The 17,712-nt window shown below is 31.2% G+C and overlaps 1 protein-coding gene across 1 annotated transcript in view; it reads right to left on the reverse strand.

The window, feature by feature from the left end:
• Positions 1-17,712, reverse strand: part of LOC145330223 (uncharacterized) — a 78,881-nt gene that overhangs the window by 44,629 nt on the left and 16,540 nt on the right. Inside the window, exons 2-5 of the mRNA XM_080174834.1 lie at positions 13,994-14,098; positions 13,256-13,358; positions 10,661-10,790; positions 9,796-9,863 (exon numbers count right to left, since the gene is read on the reverse strand). Of these exons, the coding sequence (XP_080030960.1) occupies positions 9,796-9,863; positions 10,661-10,790; positions 13,256-13,358; positions 13,994-14,098 (406 nt within the window). The remainder of the gene's footprint in view (positions 1-9,795; positions 9,864-10,660; positions 10,791-13,255; positions 13,359-13,993; positions 14,099-17,712) is intronic.

A 17,712-nucleotide genomic window follows, 5' to 3' on the forward strand; every position in this document is an offset into this window, starting at 1 on the left:
GTCTATAGTACGATGCGATAAATAACTATTCTATGTTTTTCTTTTTTTAACCTTTATGTCACGCGATCTTTCTTCATCTTTTTATTAGCAAAGCTACTATATGACTCACTTTATATATCTGACTGTACGTTAATCCGAGTAGGTATAGTTGATATAGGAATACGTCAGCTGCAATATGAGATAGAAACAAATTTATGGATATGTGTATTATGTAAATATTTCGTTTTTCTGTCTATTATTGTCCCTAATATTAGTAAAGAAACTTTATACTCGTGGATGTTGTAATTCTTGTTTTATGTAATTTTAAAAATGAATTTTTTTTGTAACAAAAACTTGGACTTATTATAAAGTAACCGCCACTGCAACTAAAAAACTAATTTGAAAATATTGTTATACAATAGTTTTAATTTATAGGAAGGTGTAAGAAATTTTCTCATGCTGCTTTTAAGTAGCACAGCAACTCTATAATTTACTACAATAAGTTTGTAAAATAACATTGCATAATCTTAAATTTTAGAATTGTAGATTTATCATAAAATACAAATGACCAATGATAGAAAGGTCAGTATATAATCTACCATTGGTTAATTACAATGTATCTATCATCGTTCATTTGTATTGGATGACGTCATTTTTTTATTAGGCTGCTTTAGTTGATTGCTTACCCCAAATATTTTAATTTTTGGAGGAGGGGATTTTTTCACTAATAGATTATCTATCTAATGCGAATTAGCCAATAACTTTCCTTGGCCCGATACATAGCTTTTCTGAAAGATGTAGATTGATAATGATCAGTCAAGCCGTATACGACATCTTATATATTTACATTTAAACATAAATTCTACTACTTTAGTAAGAAGGATTAAGAATCCACAATTAAGCTTTACTGATATGGCTAAGAAAATATTTGTTCTTGTTTGTCTTGCTTTTGTTAAAATGTTATGAGAAAATGTAAGCAATATGACTTAAATGTTGTTAACAGTTGGGAGAGTCATCATTTATTTATTTTCTTAAGAATAAATATTCAACTCAAGAATTATATTTTTATAAATAAGCAATTTTTCTCATCTCATGAAACCCTCACTTTATATTTTTATTAGGATTATTTTTGATGGGGTAATTCCTCCTTGGAGGAAGGAGGTATCCTCCCCTTAAAACAGTTATAAACCTACCCAGGACCTATGAGAGGCTACACTGTAAAGGATACCTTATCGGTTCAGCGGCTACCGAGATCCTTTGGTACACGCAGACAGTCGGACAGACATAGATCCTGTTACTTTTATACAAGGATTGAAATTTGAGAAATCAATAATCTATACACAAAGTAGAACGATGTTTGTCTGTATGTCTGAAGGTTAAGATCTCAGAAACTGCTGAACCGATTGGGTTCCACTCTTCAGGTAATATAACTATTGGTCTTTTGGTGGTTTTAGGCTATTTTCTTAAGGGGTTGGTACAATAAAAAGTAATAATAATATTGTTTTAAGAAAAGATAAATATTTGGATTATCCAACTGTGTAAGCAATGTGGTTTCAAAGATGATAATAACCTCAAAACATGGTCAAGTAAAAAATTAGACAATAATAAAACAAACAAAAAATGTTAAATCTTTTAGATTTCTTTTTTCTATTAAGCAGTTTATGAGATTTTAAAAAACATAAAGGTCCTAGAAAATACAGCAATTAGTTGTAATACGGATATGAATCTATTGAAATTATTTCATCTTACACTCTACAATTAGTTTCTATCGTTAAAAACCTACATCGTTTAACATAAAACGTATGTTTACATGTATCCTTATAATAAAGTAACAGTATGTATGTCTGTCTGTTTGTTTGTTTGTTTGCACCAAAGGATATCGTTTGAACCGATGTCGTAAGCGCAGCTTCCCAAAAAAATCAGCCCTCAAAATTTATTTAACTTTTTCTTTTTAAATCTAAAATAAAAAGTTGGATTTTCGAATTAAACTCCTCCCTCCTCAAGTGCCCCTAAAGGCCACTAGGGGCGTAGCCGCTAGTATTTATGTAAAGAACAAACAAATAAGACTGTGCTATTCGACCAACGGAAATCTTGGACACTGTGGGCTAGAATTGAATCAAGACAAAAGTAAGTGCCGAGCCCTGAGACCTATGTATGGTGAAAATAGACATAAAACCATGATGATTCCAGGTAAAACCAAAATATTTCAGCGAGGGTTTTTTGAGAAAATTAGATTTGAAAATTTCAATTTTCACCCCCTAGGAGTTGCTGCACAATCAAGACAAGAAAAGCAAATATTATTTATTTTAAATTTTGAACACCTTTGCTTTTATAAAGTTCTTCATAAAACCACTCCTGAAGGGAGTTAATAAATGGCCATTTTTATCACTTGCTTTGCAAAGGTCACAAAAATTCAGCCTAAAATAAATCATACATAGAGAGGTTTTAAGAAGGACTTCATAAAAGCAAAGTTGTTCAAAAGAAGGCGTATCAACTTTTTTGCTTTTTATTTAAGATAGCTAGCCGGTTCTTTCAGTAAGTAGTAGATGTAAAATTTTTCATAGAATTCAGATATGCAATCGGTTTTTTTGTAGACCTCTTATTTTTTAAGTAATTTAAGTTTTTAAAAAAATAATTAAGTCGGTTTTAAGGTACTAAAACGCAACAAAATAAAAGAAGAAAATGGCCAGTATGAACAAAAATAGTAAGATCTTTAATTTGACACCTTACTTTTAAAATTCTGTTAAGTAATTATTGAAAAAATCTATTTTGTTAACCTCGGATTAATCAAAACTTTGAAATTAAAAATATCCTCTCACAGGCATAAAAAGTATGTGTTCATATATACTTTTAGAATGAGAAAAATAATACCAATTCATTCTAAGCAAAATTGAAAAACTTTTATAAAACTAAAATAAAAAATATAAGTTTATTTTAAGAATCATAATTTTCGGCGTTAAAGGGTTAGCTTGAATAAAACCCGAACAAAGATGAACTGAAATTAGTTTCCGAATGTGAACACATTTTCCTAGGTGTTTCCCAATCCCAATCCTCAATATTTGCTACTAGCTAAAAAACCTTCAAACTTCAAAAAAAAATCAAAATCTGAATGTATTAACGATTTATACATTATACATTTAAAATTTTTTATTTTTCAAATTTTGATTTTTTTTTTTGGAAGTTTGAAGGTTTTTTAGCTAGTAGCAAATATTGAGATAGGATTGGGAAACACCTAGGAAAATGTTTTCACATTCGGAAACTAATTTCAGTTCACCCGAACAAAACCTAAACAAAAGACAATGCAATGTAGCAGATATTTTTTAAACACAAGAAACAATAATGTATTTTTAAATGCATTGTTTTGAAGTTTATAAACAGACTGATGCATATTTGTTCATAATTTTTCATTCTTTACATGTTCTGTAATATCACTATATTTATTGTAGTATCTATTGTATATATTATATGAACGTTCTCCTTTTTTTTTGGCAATTCTATTGGTTAACTTCATAGGTTAAGCTTCGCGATTCGTCAATTTTCGCGATTTGTGATTGGCTAGTTTAGTAGTTACAATTCTTAAAATAAATTTTTTATTTTTTATATTTTTTATTACAATTTTTTAAAACTTTTTCAATTTCGCTTTGAATGAATTTGTAATATTTTTCTGATTCTAAAGGTATATATGAACCTATGTTTTTTATGTCTGTTTGAGAAAATATTTAGGTCTAAAGTTTTTATTAAACTGAGGTTAAAAAAATAGATTTTTTCAATAATTACTCAACAGAATTTTAAAAGTAAGGTGTCAAATTAAAGATCTTACTATTTTTGTTCATACTGGCCATTTTCTTCTTTTATATTGTTGCGTTTTAGTACCTTAAAACCGACTTAATTATTTTTTTTAAAAACTTAAATTACTTAAAAAATAAGAGGTCTACAAAAAAACCGATTGCATATCTGAATTCTATGAAAAATTTTACATCTACTACTTACTGAAAGAACCGGCTAGCTATCTTAAATAAAAAGCAAAAAAGTTGATACACCTTCTTTAAAATAAATAATATTTGCTTTTCTTGTCATGATTATGCGGCAACTCCTAGGGGGTGAAAATTGAACTTGACATTTTCAAATAAATTTTCTCAAAAAGCCCCCGCTGAAATATTTTGGTTTTACCTAGAATCATCATGGTTTTATGTCTATTTTCACCATAGAGAAGCTTCGCAACCAAAAAGATTGACACATTGAAAGTTTTGGATATAAGATATTGATTTGCCTTTTCAAATAATTTAATCTGTAACCAAAAATGATAAAAGGGAAATTTTTAACAGAAACTTCCATACAATTAAAAATACAGCTTTTCTACTCAGGGATCTAAAGGGATAAGACAATGTCCGATAAATTGATGTACATTGTACATGTCCAATGATGATAAACAAAATTAGTGGTATAAAAGTTTGAACACTCAACTTAATTAACTAACTAATCAAAATTTACTAAAGTACACAAAGTTGTTAAGCCAACGAATAAGAAAATGTTATTATAAAACTTTGCTTCCTTTTTCTTTTGTAAGATTATTTCAAATTTTCAAAAAAGTGTTACCCAATTAATGAAATACAAAAAAACGTAGGTTTTGGATTTAGAGCTCCTAATGATGTCAATTTTATGGGTGTTAATAGTTATTTATCGCATCGTATTATAAACGGCTTTCCGCGGATATAGAATGTACAATTATGAGATTAAAACTAGTTTTTTTAGCCCCGAGGTGCCGGAGGCACGTGCTAAAAAACTGGTTTTAATCTTATGATTGTACATTTTTATATTCGTAGAAAGCTGGATATAATACGATGATATACATAGTTTTTTCGTATGGATGAGAACCGGTTCCTATCCACCGGATTCGAATGAATACGAGAAAAAGTTTTAAATAAATTTTTTTTTTAAAAATCTAAGCAGTAAAACAATAAATGATTCTTCCCTAAATAAAAAAAATCCAATAATCTGTTAATCTTAAATAAAGAAAATATTTTGAGTTTATATAAACGTAAAGGATTTGTTAAGATTTTTAGCTACATTTGATGCTGCGCAAAATGGTACAAAAAAATTGACGTCATATGATAAAATAACCAATGAGAGGCGAGTATATATTTTACCATTGGTCAATTACAATGTGTACTGGCCTCTCATTGGACAACTTTATAGTATGACGTCATTTTTTGAACCATTTTGCGCAGCATCCTACATTTCAATGGATATTGTCATTCTTGTGGTAACATGATCAAAGCCAATTTTGAAGCCACCCTATTTAAATGGATATTTTATTACTTGGATATTGCGCCAGATTTTAATGTACTCTGAAAAGTAATACTCGCAGCTGGCTAAAATAACGATAACACAAATCCACCCACTTTTCTTCATTGCGGTTCATTCCTACTGGATAAACGAATGGACCAATAAATGAAGTCCTTAATAGCAAGCTTAACTGACGACAAATCTCCTGTTTATTTATCCACGTATATCCTATATCCATTCCTATTTAGGGTATGCAATTTAAAATTGCATCTTGTATATATTTCACAGCTTAATGAACAGATTAAACTTTTTTTTTGGCACAGCTAAAGTTCATTTTTAAAGCTAGCTTTTTAGGGTTTACTAGTAGCAAAAATGGACATGGAATTCGCCAACCGCTGAACCGATATGGTTTTCATTTACAGTAATGCTTCCTATAGGTCCAAAGAAGGTTAAGACTAATTTGTTTGCACGATATTTTAAAACTTAAATTGAAAGTGGAGGGTTGTCTCAACCATGACACTTTGGTTGAGTGTGACTTCCGAATTAGCGGGAAGTTCTAGAGATCTTGTTTGACGGACACACAAACCCCCAATACCAGGAACCATCAAGTTTCAACAGCAGGTTTGATTATAGATTTATTGAGGCAAACTATTTCAAAGTCCTGAAATTACAAAATCAATTAATACAAAATTCCAGTTTTTATAACCACGTAATCTTATTTGCTTTTTAAAATCTTTTTTTCTACGGTTAAGAATCTTTGGGTACTTTGGCTTTAAAGGAAAATTATTTGGTTTAATAAATCATTGTTAAATGCAAAAATAAAGGCACATAAAAAATTACTAAAACATAATAATTGAATCATAATAAAGTTTCATGTTTAGGTGGCTAAAGCCTTTTACACTTAATAAATTCGTCCTATACGCCATTCAATTTAAATAAAATGAACAAATTCTACCTGAAGTTCTAATGGTTTAAAGCCCCTGGTATACTAGGGTTGTTCACACACTATGAGACCAATGATAGGCCAAACTTTATTCTCCGAAATCTTCACCCACTCACATATCATTCAAAAGTAAAGAACGTGGACGCATCAAAACATAAACAATTCCATGCTGCGTCTCTTTAGAAAAGGAAAGTCAAACAAAGACGACATTTGCGCCTAATTTGAAATTTGAATAAGGAATTAATTTCGATCTTGATAAACACAAAGCTTCCTCGAAAAGAGGTTAAGACAAGGGTCGACACCCCTCCCTGCACCCCTCTAGTTCCTCAAGTTTATGAATTTATTAAAGCTAGCTAATTTCTCTGCAACAAAAAATGCGCGAATGGTTTAAGGCAACAAAAACAATAGAAGGGCAGTAAAGGGCCAATGAATTACGATTATACCAAGGATATTGGATTGATGTTGCCATGCCTTTTAATAATTGTCCTCCAGGATTAAAACATGATATGACATAAAAATAAGTTGTTCCTGTTTTTTTTTTGGCGAAGGCATTCCCCTTACAATAAATTACGTTTTACTATTAGAGATTAATTTTAAAGAAGCTAGGTTTTAAAAAATAAGAAATATTTCCAAAAAAAATCTTTTAAAAACTATTAGCTAATACATACATTTTGAGAAAAAAATAAGAAATAAAATAGAGACAAATAGAAGCTATGACTTTTAGAGAAGCTTTGCTGCTAAAAATGAGACATATAGCTAATAGCTAGTAGTCTTTACTGGTATCTGTGTGTGTGTGTGTGTGTGTGTGTATGTGTGTGTGTATGTGTGTGTGTATGTGTGTGTGTATGTGTGTGTATGTGTGTGTGTGTGTAGGTGTGTGTGTGTTTGGTGCGTGTGTATGTATGAGTGCTGCCAAAAATAAATTAATTATTTGTATTCCTAGTTATACTGCCAATGTCTCAATTGCATTTTTTGAGACAATACGTGAAAAATTAGAATTATGTCCAAAAGTGTATAAATCTAACACATAAAAATTTTTATAAGAAAATCTTTTATATTCTACATAAGTATCAATCATAATAGTGTAGGTCTATCCAACTATTTATTTCAAGGGGATGGGTACCTCGACCCCTTTGCAAAATTATAGGGGGGCGGGGTTAAACCAACTTTTTGCTGCCATAAAAACACCCCTGTACTGTTATTGTAACTATACATGGTTATGCGTTGTGACTGTTTTAGACCTTGTTTTTTTGCGCACCTGACATAGCAAAAGCAGGAACATTTTTTAACGTCTTGAGTTATGACGCGGTGTTGAACATATCACCTTCCCGCCAACGAACGAATTGGCTTAGTGTTATCTAGGGTTGGGCCGGATATCCGGTGTGACCGGATATCCGGCCGGATATCCGGCCATTTTCAATATCCGGCCGGATACCGGATGTTGAAACTATCCGGCCGGATATCCGGCTCTATAATTTTTTATACTTTACAACAAAAATCTCTGCTTTTTAAAATCTTAAATGGCTATAATTTTCTTATTATTGAAGCTAGAAGAACATTTTTTTCTGAATAAGTTTAACTTTATGTAAATTTATGTAAGATTTCTGAAGAAATTTTTTTTACTACTTTAATATCTGGTAATTTGGCCGGTTATCCGGCCGGATATCCGGTAATTTGGCCGGATAACCGGATATTTGCCGGATATCCGGCGTTGGCCGGATATCCGGCCGGTTACCGGATATCCGGCATTTGAAATCAGCCGGATATCCGGTATCCGGTATCCGGCCAAAAAAGTATCCGGCCCAACCCTAGGTTATCTCACAGTGGATGTAATAAAGTTTAAATTGTATCAAAATCTAGTTTGACCAATATTTTACACTAAAACCATCTTTTACAATCAATCACAAAAACAATTAACTCAAAAAATTAGTTTTTGGATTTAAGTTTAGATAGTTAAATCTAAAACAAAATCGATTACAAAATAGAAAAAAAATTGCTTTTCATTTTTGCTCCATAATTTCATTAAAAAATTATATGTATTTTAAAGTGGAAAAGGAACGGGGAAAGTAGAACAGTGAACCTCGTAAAAGTGTCGAACTATGACGTCAGAAAAAAATAAAAATTAACCAATGAGAAGCCAGTATTCACTGTAATTGACCAATGGTAAAATATATAGCGGTCTCTCATTGGTTAATTGTTATTTTTTTCTGACGTAATAGTTCGACACTTTTACTGGGTTCTAGAACGAACCTATATATAGCATTGTATTATGGAAAGCTTTCCTCGGTTATGTCAATGAAACATTATAAGATTAAAACCAGTTTTGTTAGCCCACACATTTGTGTAAATTGAAAATTATAAAATATCTAGGAAAAATTGATTAAAATTGATCCATATTTTAAAATATAGATTTTTATCTAAAAGATTAAATATGCCATGATATAAAATATATGCTCTTTTTTATTATATTTTAATTAACCTTAAACTAAAAAGGTTACCTAGTTCCTTATCATAATATCAGTAAAAGTTCATATATAAAAGTGCAACATATAATATTTTAAAATACAGTTTATTTTTTTAAATATAATCATTTTATGAAAGTAACAGAATGTCTGTTTGTATGTATGTAGCAAAGTGATATTGTCCCCTAAAAATATGAACCCAAACCATGTTTTTACTTTTTCTTCTTAAAACTAAATTGAAAGTAAATTGTCAAAAAGTCTCATGCGTTTTTATAAAAACAAACTATATTTTAAGATCAAATTGCAGTCATATATTCATTTTTAGTTGGTAAATATAGTTACTAAATGCAAGAATCTAAAGGGATAAGACGATTGGCCGATAAATTGATGTACGTCCCCAATTGTGCTACTCAAATACCCCTTCTATAGATCAAAATTAGTGGTAGGAATGTGTGGATACTCAACTTAATAAACCAATCAATCAAATTCAACAAAAGTCCCTAAGCTGTTAAGCTAACGAATAAGAAAACGTTTTGTGACTAGTGTAATAAACAGCCCAATGTCCCCTCCCTCCCTGTGTACTAAATGCCATCTATCGCATAAATATATTTGTGTTAATACCAAAGACGAGTTCTAGCTAAATTTTCAATAAAAATCACAAAAGAAACTTTAGTCCTAACCAACCATCTAAACAAGTGTGTTATAAACAAGTAAAAAGACTTTAAACCCCAATTTTAAATCGAATGTTGATTACATGTAAATGCTAATACCTTAACCTGTAGTTAGGCTTTATACAATTGTAAGAAGCGAAGCTACCCTATAACTACAAATATTCGTTAACCAGAGGAAAACTGTAACTAGCGTTAAGAAGTAAACGTGAATTTCTCGGATGCTATTTAGAATAGAAAGCTATATTTTATGAAGATTTAGCTAACCGATATACGTCTTGAAATCTTTAAATTACAAGGTTTTTCGGTTCTAATCCAGTGGATATCAATCCATTTCTGAGCCATACTGGAAATTATTTCATTACGTTGCTATACATGATTTTTCGGTATGTCTCAGAAACGGTTCGAATCCTGCGGAAAGTACCTGCGTATGGAGCCATACTGGAAATTATTTTACCTTGAACCAAACTTCTTCTAGTAGAAATATTAGGTAGACCATCAGCGCCAGACAGAACAGGATGTAAACTAAAATAAATCAATTTAAAATTATGATAGATATTTATCGCATCGTATTATAGATTGCTTTCCGCGGATATAAAAATGAAAAACATAAAATTAAAACAAATTTTGTTAGCCCTGGGGGGAAGAAGGCCCAACAAAACTGCTATTAATTTTATGATTTTATTTAATATTTATGGAAAATTGTCTGTAACACGATGCTGTACATGATTTTTCAGTATGCCTGAGAACCAGTTTTAATCCAGCGGATTTTAATGGGTTTCCAAGCCATTGACTTCTCGAGGGTGTAGGGGGAATCCTCCCGAGAAATAGTTACAAGAGCGACCTTGGTCCTGTAGGAAGCTTCACTGTAAGGGAGAACCATATCAGTTCAATGGTTAGCAAGATCCTTCACTATACACACAGACATCCTTTTACATTTTTCTAAGAATTATATTTCCAATATCGCATCGAAACCGATGAATATCCGGTGGATTAGAACTGGTTCTCAGCAATACTGAAAAAATATGTATAGCATCGTATTATATCCAGTTTTCTACAAATACAAAAATAAACAATCAAAATATTAAAACCAGTTTTTTTAGTCCGTGCCTTCGGTATCTCAAGGCTAAAAAACTGGTTTTAATCTTATAATTGAACATTTTGATATCCGCTGAAAGCTGTTTATAAAACGATACGATGAATAACTATTATCTATGTATGTATGACCTACCAAAGTATGCCAGTGCCCATGTTATAAGAATGAGAGGACTGTTGCATAGTGCCCCTAAGAATAACTATCTATCTATGTATCTATGACCTACCAAAGTATGCCAGTATCCATGGTACCAGAATAAGAGGACTGGTGCATAGTGCCCCGAAGAAAGCCAGAATATTGGAGGCAAGGAGGACGACATTCACAGTTATGGGCAGTGCCAGGTATTCACCAGAATTCTAAATATAAACATTTCTTTTCTTTTCTTCATATATATTATATTAATGGAAATCAAATATGTGGATATTATGACAGGAGAATTGTGTCGTCCTTTGGTTTATCCCTAAAATATCTTGAGGCTTACAAGCTTAGCCATAATCCTCAGACATATGCCTCCCTATCACAAAAAAAGTGGTAAAAAAAATATATTTTGTTCCAATAAATTAAAAACCTGCTATTAAAAATTAATTGATTAAAAAATATTTTAAATATAAAACGCCTTTTAAATCATCAGCTAAGATAATGTGGGATGGAACAGAGACAAACATTTAACAATGAAAATAAATTTATCATATTTAAATGTTTTTCATTTTTGATTCCTCAATTGTTCTTCAATCCTCTGGTTATTTACCATTGCTAAAGGGGATAATTCATCCTCGCATTTTTTAAGGGAGGAAGGGGACGTTGGACTTGAAATTTTTTGAAGTTCCCAAAGTCCTAGAATCACGCTCTCTTATTCGTAGGCTTAAGATTTAGGGTATTTAAATGAACATTGATTGGTTTGTTCAAACTAGCACTATCCCGACTTTTAAACCCATAGTTTTAATCTACAGAAGGGGTACTTTGTATATTTGCATATTTCAAATTTAAGAGATATTAAAAAACTTTCAATATCTTTTATTTTCCTACAACGTGGGTGTATGAAAAAAAACCGTAAATGCAAGTTAAAAAATAAAGATAACAAGAACATAAAAATCCAGGTTGCAAAAGTGGAACATTTGAAAAAAAATATAGTACTTACTTATCTATAATTATATGGTACTTTGTTACTTTAGATATTAATGTGTTCCAGTATGGCTTCGAAGCCAGTCAATATCCAGTATCCAGCCGCACTGAAAAATCATGTGTTGCATTGAATTACAGACAGTTTTCTACGAATATTAAATAAAAATTATAAAATTGAAACCAATTTTAATATTCTATTTTCTTATTTTGATATCCATGGAGAGCTTTTAAGGAATCTACGATAACCATTCTCTTTTCAGTTAGTTTAGACTTAATAATTTCTACATTAAGTTCAAAATTTTGAAACTCTTCAAGATTATGATACGGTAATAGAGGCTAAAACAAAAACAAAAGTTAGGTAGTCTTTTCATAAACAAATTTATGGCAACATACAAAATTTTAACAAACGTCTTTTAAGAGAAGCGTTAAAAAAACCGTGAGGCATGTTTGTACTTGAAATTTTTATATTTTCATTCAATGTTTTAATTTAAATCTGTGCAATTAAAATGCATAAAAAAACACTGAGATGGGTTGTTGTGGTACTGTTTATGTTGTAAGCCTTATGTAGCAGAGTACGGTATTTTTATGTCTTATCAGAATAATACAGTTTATTCTGGAGTAAAGCTTTTCTATAAATCATCCCATACTTACCAGGGATCTTAAGGGATAAGACAATCAATGATTGTTTACATACCCAATTGTGAAAAACAAAAATACCCCTTTTCCTATATTACACTTATTGGTTGAAAAATTTGGTAACTGCTAGTTTGATTTAACCAATCATGATCAAAATTAACCAAAGTTTTGAACCAACGAATGATAAGGGCTGTTCTTAACACTGTGTTTGGGTTTAATTTGCAGTCCCCTCCCTTTCAATAAATCAGAATGGCAAAAAAACAAATGCTAAAATTATCATATCTAACTGTTGATAGCAGAAATTCTACAATCAATGTTGAAATGTTTATTTAGCTTCGCAAATATTAGCTTATTATTTCTTTTTTTGCGCATAAATCCATTTTAATTTCGCTACTCGTAAACAAAATTGTCCTGGTTAGTTTTGCATTTATGCACTACATGAAACACAAAAAAATAAATCAATCTCAATAAATTAAAGCGACGCCTTATAAATTCAAGGAATATTTAATAGTATTTTATAATTCAAGCCTTTAGCAAGCACTTAGAAAATATTCGCAAAAATATGACTGCTTATCATTATGCATTAAAAGTTATAGTTTACCATATGATACCCTTTGACAATTCATGTCTTTTCTGTCAAACTAAAATTGTCTTGCCCATAGTTTTGAAAAGTTACAATTGTGATATTTATATTTAATTCCCATCAGAATTTTTTCGCAAACGGAAAACCAACCTCTAATATTTTCAGTTTATCTTTTTAAAGTTTGAGAGGGGTGATTATCAGTGATTAACAAGATACTATGTGTGAAAGCGCCAACTAACCCAGGGATCTTAAGGGATAAGCCAATGGCCTATAAATTGATGTTCATCCCCAATGATGAGATACAAAATTGCAACTTCTGTTAGTGGTTGAAACATTTGGACACTCAACTTAATAAATCAAACAATCAAAATTCTGTAAAAGTCCCCAAAGTTGTTGAGCCAACGATTAAGAAAACGTTATTATAAAACTTTTGGGATTGGTGTTATTAACATTCCATGTCCCCTCCCTCCCTGAACTAACCTGTATAAGATATTGTCTAGTTCTGAGATGTATTTCTGATCTGTAGAGTCTGTTATCATTTGTATCAATCAAGTGGATAAAATTATCCACATGCTCTTCAGGACTGAAATAAAATATATTTAAAAACGAAGCTTTTCTATAATTAGGGTAAATCCGTCCATCCGTCAGTACCTCTAGGCTAACGTTTTGTTCAGATACTAGAAGCTAGGGACTCTGTATTTAAAGGGGCTAGAAAAATATCTTAAAACCATCCCAAGACTTAAATCTGAAAATGAAATAGCTTAAAACCATCCCAAGACTTAAATCTGAAAATGGAATAGCTTAAAACCATCCCAAGACTTAAATCTGAAAATGAAATAATTAAAACTATCAAGGAACCTATGTGAAGCTTATCTAAAACAGAATTCCCAATCAGTTCAGTGGTTATTAAAAATCTTAAGCTTCAGACAAAAAAAATCCTTACTACTATAAAATGGAACGAGCGGCTAAGCCCCTAGAAGTATCTAGGGCACTGGAAAGAAGGGGAAAATTTGACCTCATCCCATTTTAAATCTGAGTTTCAAGAGTTAAATTTGAGGGGGAAGGGGGGTAAAGACACCCTCTCCAAAAATAGTTTAAAACCTTCCCAGGAGCTATAAGAAGCTTCACTGTAAAGGAGAACAATATCGGTTCAGACAAAAAACGCTTACTACTCTAAAATGGGATAACCAATAATATTAAGGAATAAAAGCTACTTACTCTTCAAGAATGAAAACATTTAGAACCAGAAGGGCAATATGGATTAGTGTGTAGACAGAACATATTCCCAAAGTCCAGTTTTTCAGTCCACAGCACGTTATATTCCTAAAATAAAATTATAAATGAAAAACAAGGATAAAAACATAATAGCGAAGCTTTAAAGACCGTAAAGCAAACGAAAATTAAGAAATACAGAGTAAGACGTAATATTAATATTCAACATTGATTAAATGTTTGTACAAAAATTGTGGACATAACTACATTTTAAGACTTGATTGAAGAGAAGCTTCGCTTATCTAATTATAAATAATGGTCCTAGAAATCCATATTAAAGCAATCATATCATAAAAAAATACTGTTTTAAAAAGCAAAATATCATCATGTTTACAATGAAGATACGGACTTTCTGGTAATGAATATACAGTCGCTATGCTTTCAAAATAGTGGCTACCTATAACAAGAATCATCAAACCAAGTTCAAAATCATTAGGACAATTATAACATGCTAAAATTAACGGACCGACTCAAGTAAAGCTTCGCTTTTGAAAATGCAAAAATATAATGAAACCTTAAACGCCTAATTTTTAATTTTTAACATTTTTCATGTCTATCATTTTGCCTAAAGAAACCTAATGTTTAAAATTAGTATTCAACATACGTGGTTCATTTTCAATTAAGCTTTCATACACAAAATGCGGTTTTTGTTTAAAGAGTTGGTTAGAAAAAAGTTATTGAGGTTAAAAATTGAATAACTAATGTCACAAATAGAAAAAACGGATCTACTGCAGTTCACGGTAAAATATTGCTGGTAACGAATATTGCTAAAAATCTATGAATTTTAAAGGCTGCTAGCTGCCCAGCGGCTGAACGTACAGATCATACCCGCACACCAATTAAAGCGGTATAAGAAGGCCTACAAATAATCTGGAATAACCAAGTTGCACAGGGAAGGCTTCACGTAAAATAGGCCTTTTCGCGCATTTCTCTGCACTGCGAGATAATTATGCATTATTGATTTATGGCTATTCCAGATTATTTGTAGGCCCAGAAAACTTTTTAAAATTCAAAATGCTCTTACATTTTAAAGATTTTTTGACCATTTTTTTACTTTTCCAAGTTTTAACTCATTTCCTATCCGGATTTTTTAGAGCTTTTTCGTAGTAGTAATTTTCTTACTACATATGTGCAATCAATGTAACAATAATTTTCATATTAAATATTAGCTTATTTTTTATCTTATAAAGTAAAAGACGGACCAGTATAGAGTAAGACTTTTTGAGTATGCTGGCCATTAAAATTCTAAGATCCTCATAATTTTCCTTATTTCAGAGCAGATTTTGATTTTCTTCAGTATAAAAACCTGGTTTTTTTATTCTGATTGTTTGGTCGTATAGAAATGTTTTCGTGGAAAAGAAATTTATACTTTTCTCGTTGCTTATACCAATTTCACTATTTTATTTTCTTATCTGCGGAAAAAAAGTATTAAAGCATGTAGAAATCATTTTCACACGATAGAGCAAAAACTTAATTAAGGGGGGGGGGGGGAAGTTCTGACACATTTGCGTAAACGGTGAGTATAGGCTTTATCTTTGGACTGAGAGGATAGGTTATTAGGGATAAAATCATTCTTATATGATGAATTTCCCCCAGATTTAAGATTTTTTGGATAGGCCTCCAGGTTCCGGAGCTCCAGGCCTCCAGGTGGTCTCTGTACAGGTAAAAATGAAAAAATTTTTTTTTTTTTTTAAGTTACAGGTCAACTTATAAAACAAAATATGCATCTTTTTTAATATTATTCACATATTTGAAGAAAAAATATGCATATTTTGTTTTATAAGTTGATTTTTAACTTTAAAATTTTTTTTTTTTTTTCATTTTTACCTGTACAGAGACCACCTGGAGGCCTGGAGCTCCGGAACCTGGAGGCCTATCCAAAAAATCTTAAATCTGGGGGAAATTCATCATATAAGAATGATTTTATCCCTAATAACCTATCCTCTCAGTCCAAAGATAAAGCCTATACTCACCGTTTACGCAAATGTGTCAGAACTTCCCCCCCCCCCCTTGTTAAAGCTTTAACTCATTGGCCTATGATGTGTTGATGTTAGTGCTAATTTTATGATGGAATTTCTGCTACTCTGTATTCTCACCCATTCTGACAAAAGGAACTTGACTTGTGTGCCCAGGGCCCTAAACTAAAATGCCAAAATACGTAAATTTATTTCCTCGCTGAGTAGTTAGTTACTAATTCATGGGCGTGCGAGAGGGGCCAGTTTGTATGGCATTTTTCGTCAAACTTAAAAAGGGATTTTTTGCAGACTAAAACCTCTGTTTACTTTTGTTATATATATACAGGATACATTTGCGATAAATCTTTTATAAAGCTAACTTTATTCTAAGAAATTCAACTATTCATGGCTAACTCATATGTTTTGTCATATGCTTCACATTATATGCGGGGAAAAAATTTTACAAGAAATAATTTACCCAAAAAAGGCTTATGCTAAGATGTGCCACAATAATAGCTGACTTAAAATGAGAACAAAATGAGAAAAAATATGCCCTTACGTACCAAGATCTGTAAAATGTTTCAACCAATGAGATATCATGAATGTACCTTTAGTATTCTCCTATTGGCTTATTTATACAGTAGGTCTCTAGGTTACCTCTATTTTTTAAAAACGTCCGTACGTAACGGATAGCTCTTTTCGTTAATTTAGGCATGTTAGAAATGTCCTATCGATTTCGAACTTTGCATGATGATTCCTATAACAGTTAGGTACGAGTTAGAAAGCGAAGCAACTCTATAATCGTTACCTGAATGTCCGTACGTCCATTTTAAACATGTTGCTTTTTAACTTTTTTAACATAAAATTTTTATGTGATAAAATTATCCGATTGGTCTGATTTTTGGAATACTGACTCCTAGGACAACAAAGTACATTGTTGTAAGCGAAGCATCTCTATAATCAAGTCCTAAAAATGTATGTATGTTCTTAAACAATATCCTGTATTTAAGCAGTTTTTTCAGCCAATTTACTTACAATTTGGTTTCGTTCGACTTTTATACATTTATATTCTAGTTATTCAGTTCTAACACAAGTGTTAATGTTCGTTTGTCCTATCGTTTCAGAGCTTCGCTTTTATGGATGTTGTCATCCTTGTTTTAGTATAAAGAGGCAGAATACATGAGAAATTTAGATCAGATAAAAATTTTAATTTATTTTGACGGGTGGTAAAGAACGGGTAAAATATTGAATGTACATAAATCTTTCGAGTTTTCAAGGTATTTAAACAAGTATGTTTGCGGTCACAATACGCAAAGATAAAATAAAAAATCATATGTTCTTTGCAAGAATATCCAAGCTTTTAAATTTGAGGGGAGTAAATTAAAGAATTAAAAAGGGGTGGGGATAATTTACTATATTTTTTAAAATTTTAGTGGGGTAAAATGAGGGGTTACGGGGAGGGGGGGGGTGTTCCAGTCTTTTACCCCCACTCTGGTCGAGAAATTTAAGATTCTATGTGACCAAATATAGAGAAGCTGTGATACAAAAAAAGCTGTTTTATATTATTTTCATTTTGAAGAGAATTTTAAAAATATGCATTAAATATTAAGCAGAGAAAATGATATTCAAAACATTTTACTAAACTCATAATTAGCAGTCTAAAACAAATTACATTTAACCATTTGAGCAGGGCTCGGCAACATCAGAAAC

This window comes from Acartia tonsa, chromosome 10 (assembly GCF_053477335.1).
Source record: "Acartia tonsa isolate MP-2025a chromosome 10, ASM5347733v1, whole genome shotgun sequence".
In the NCBI taxonomy this organism is placed as follows: domain Eukaryota; kingdom Metazoa; phylum Arthropoda; class Copepoda; order Calanoida; family Acartiidae; genus Acartia; species Acartia tonsa.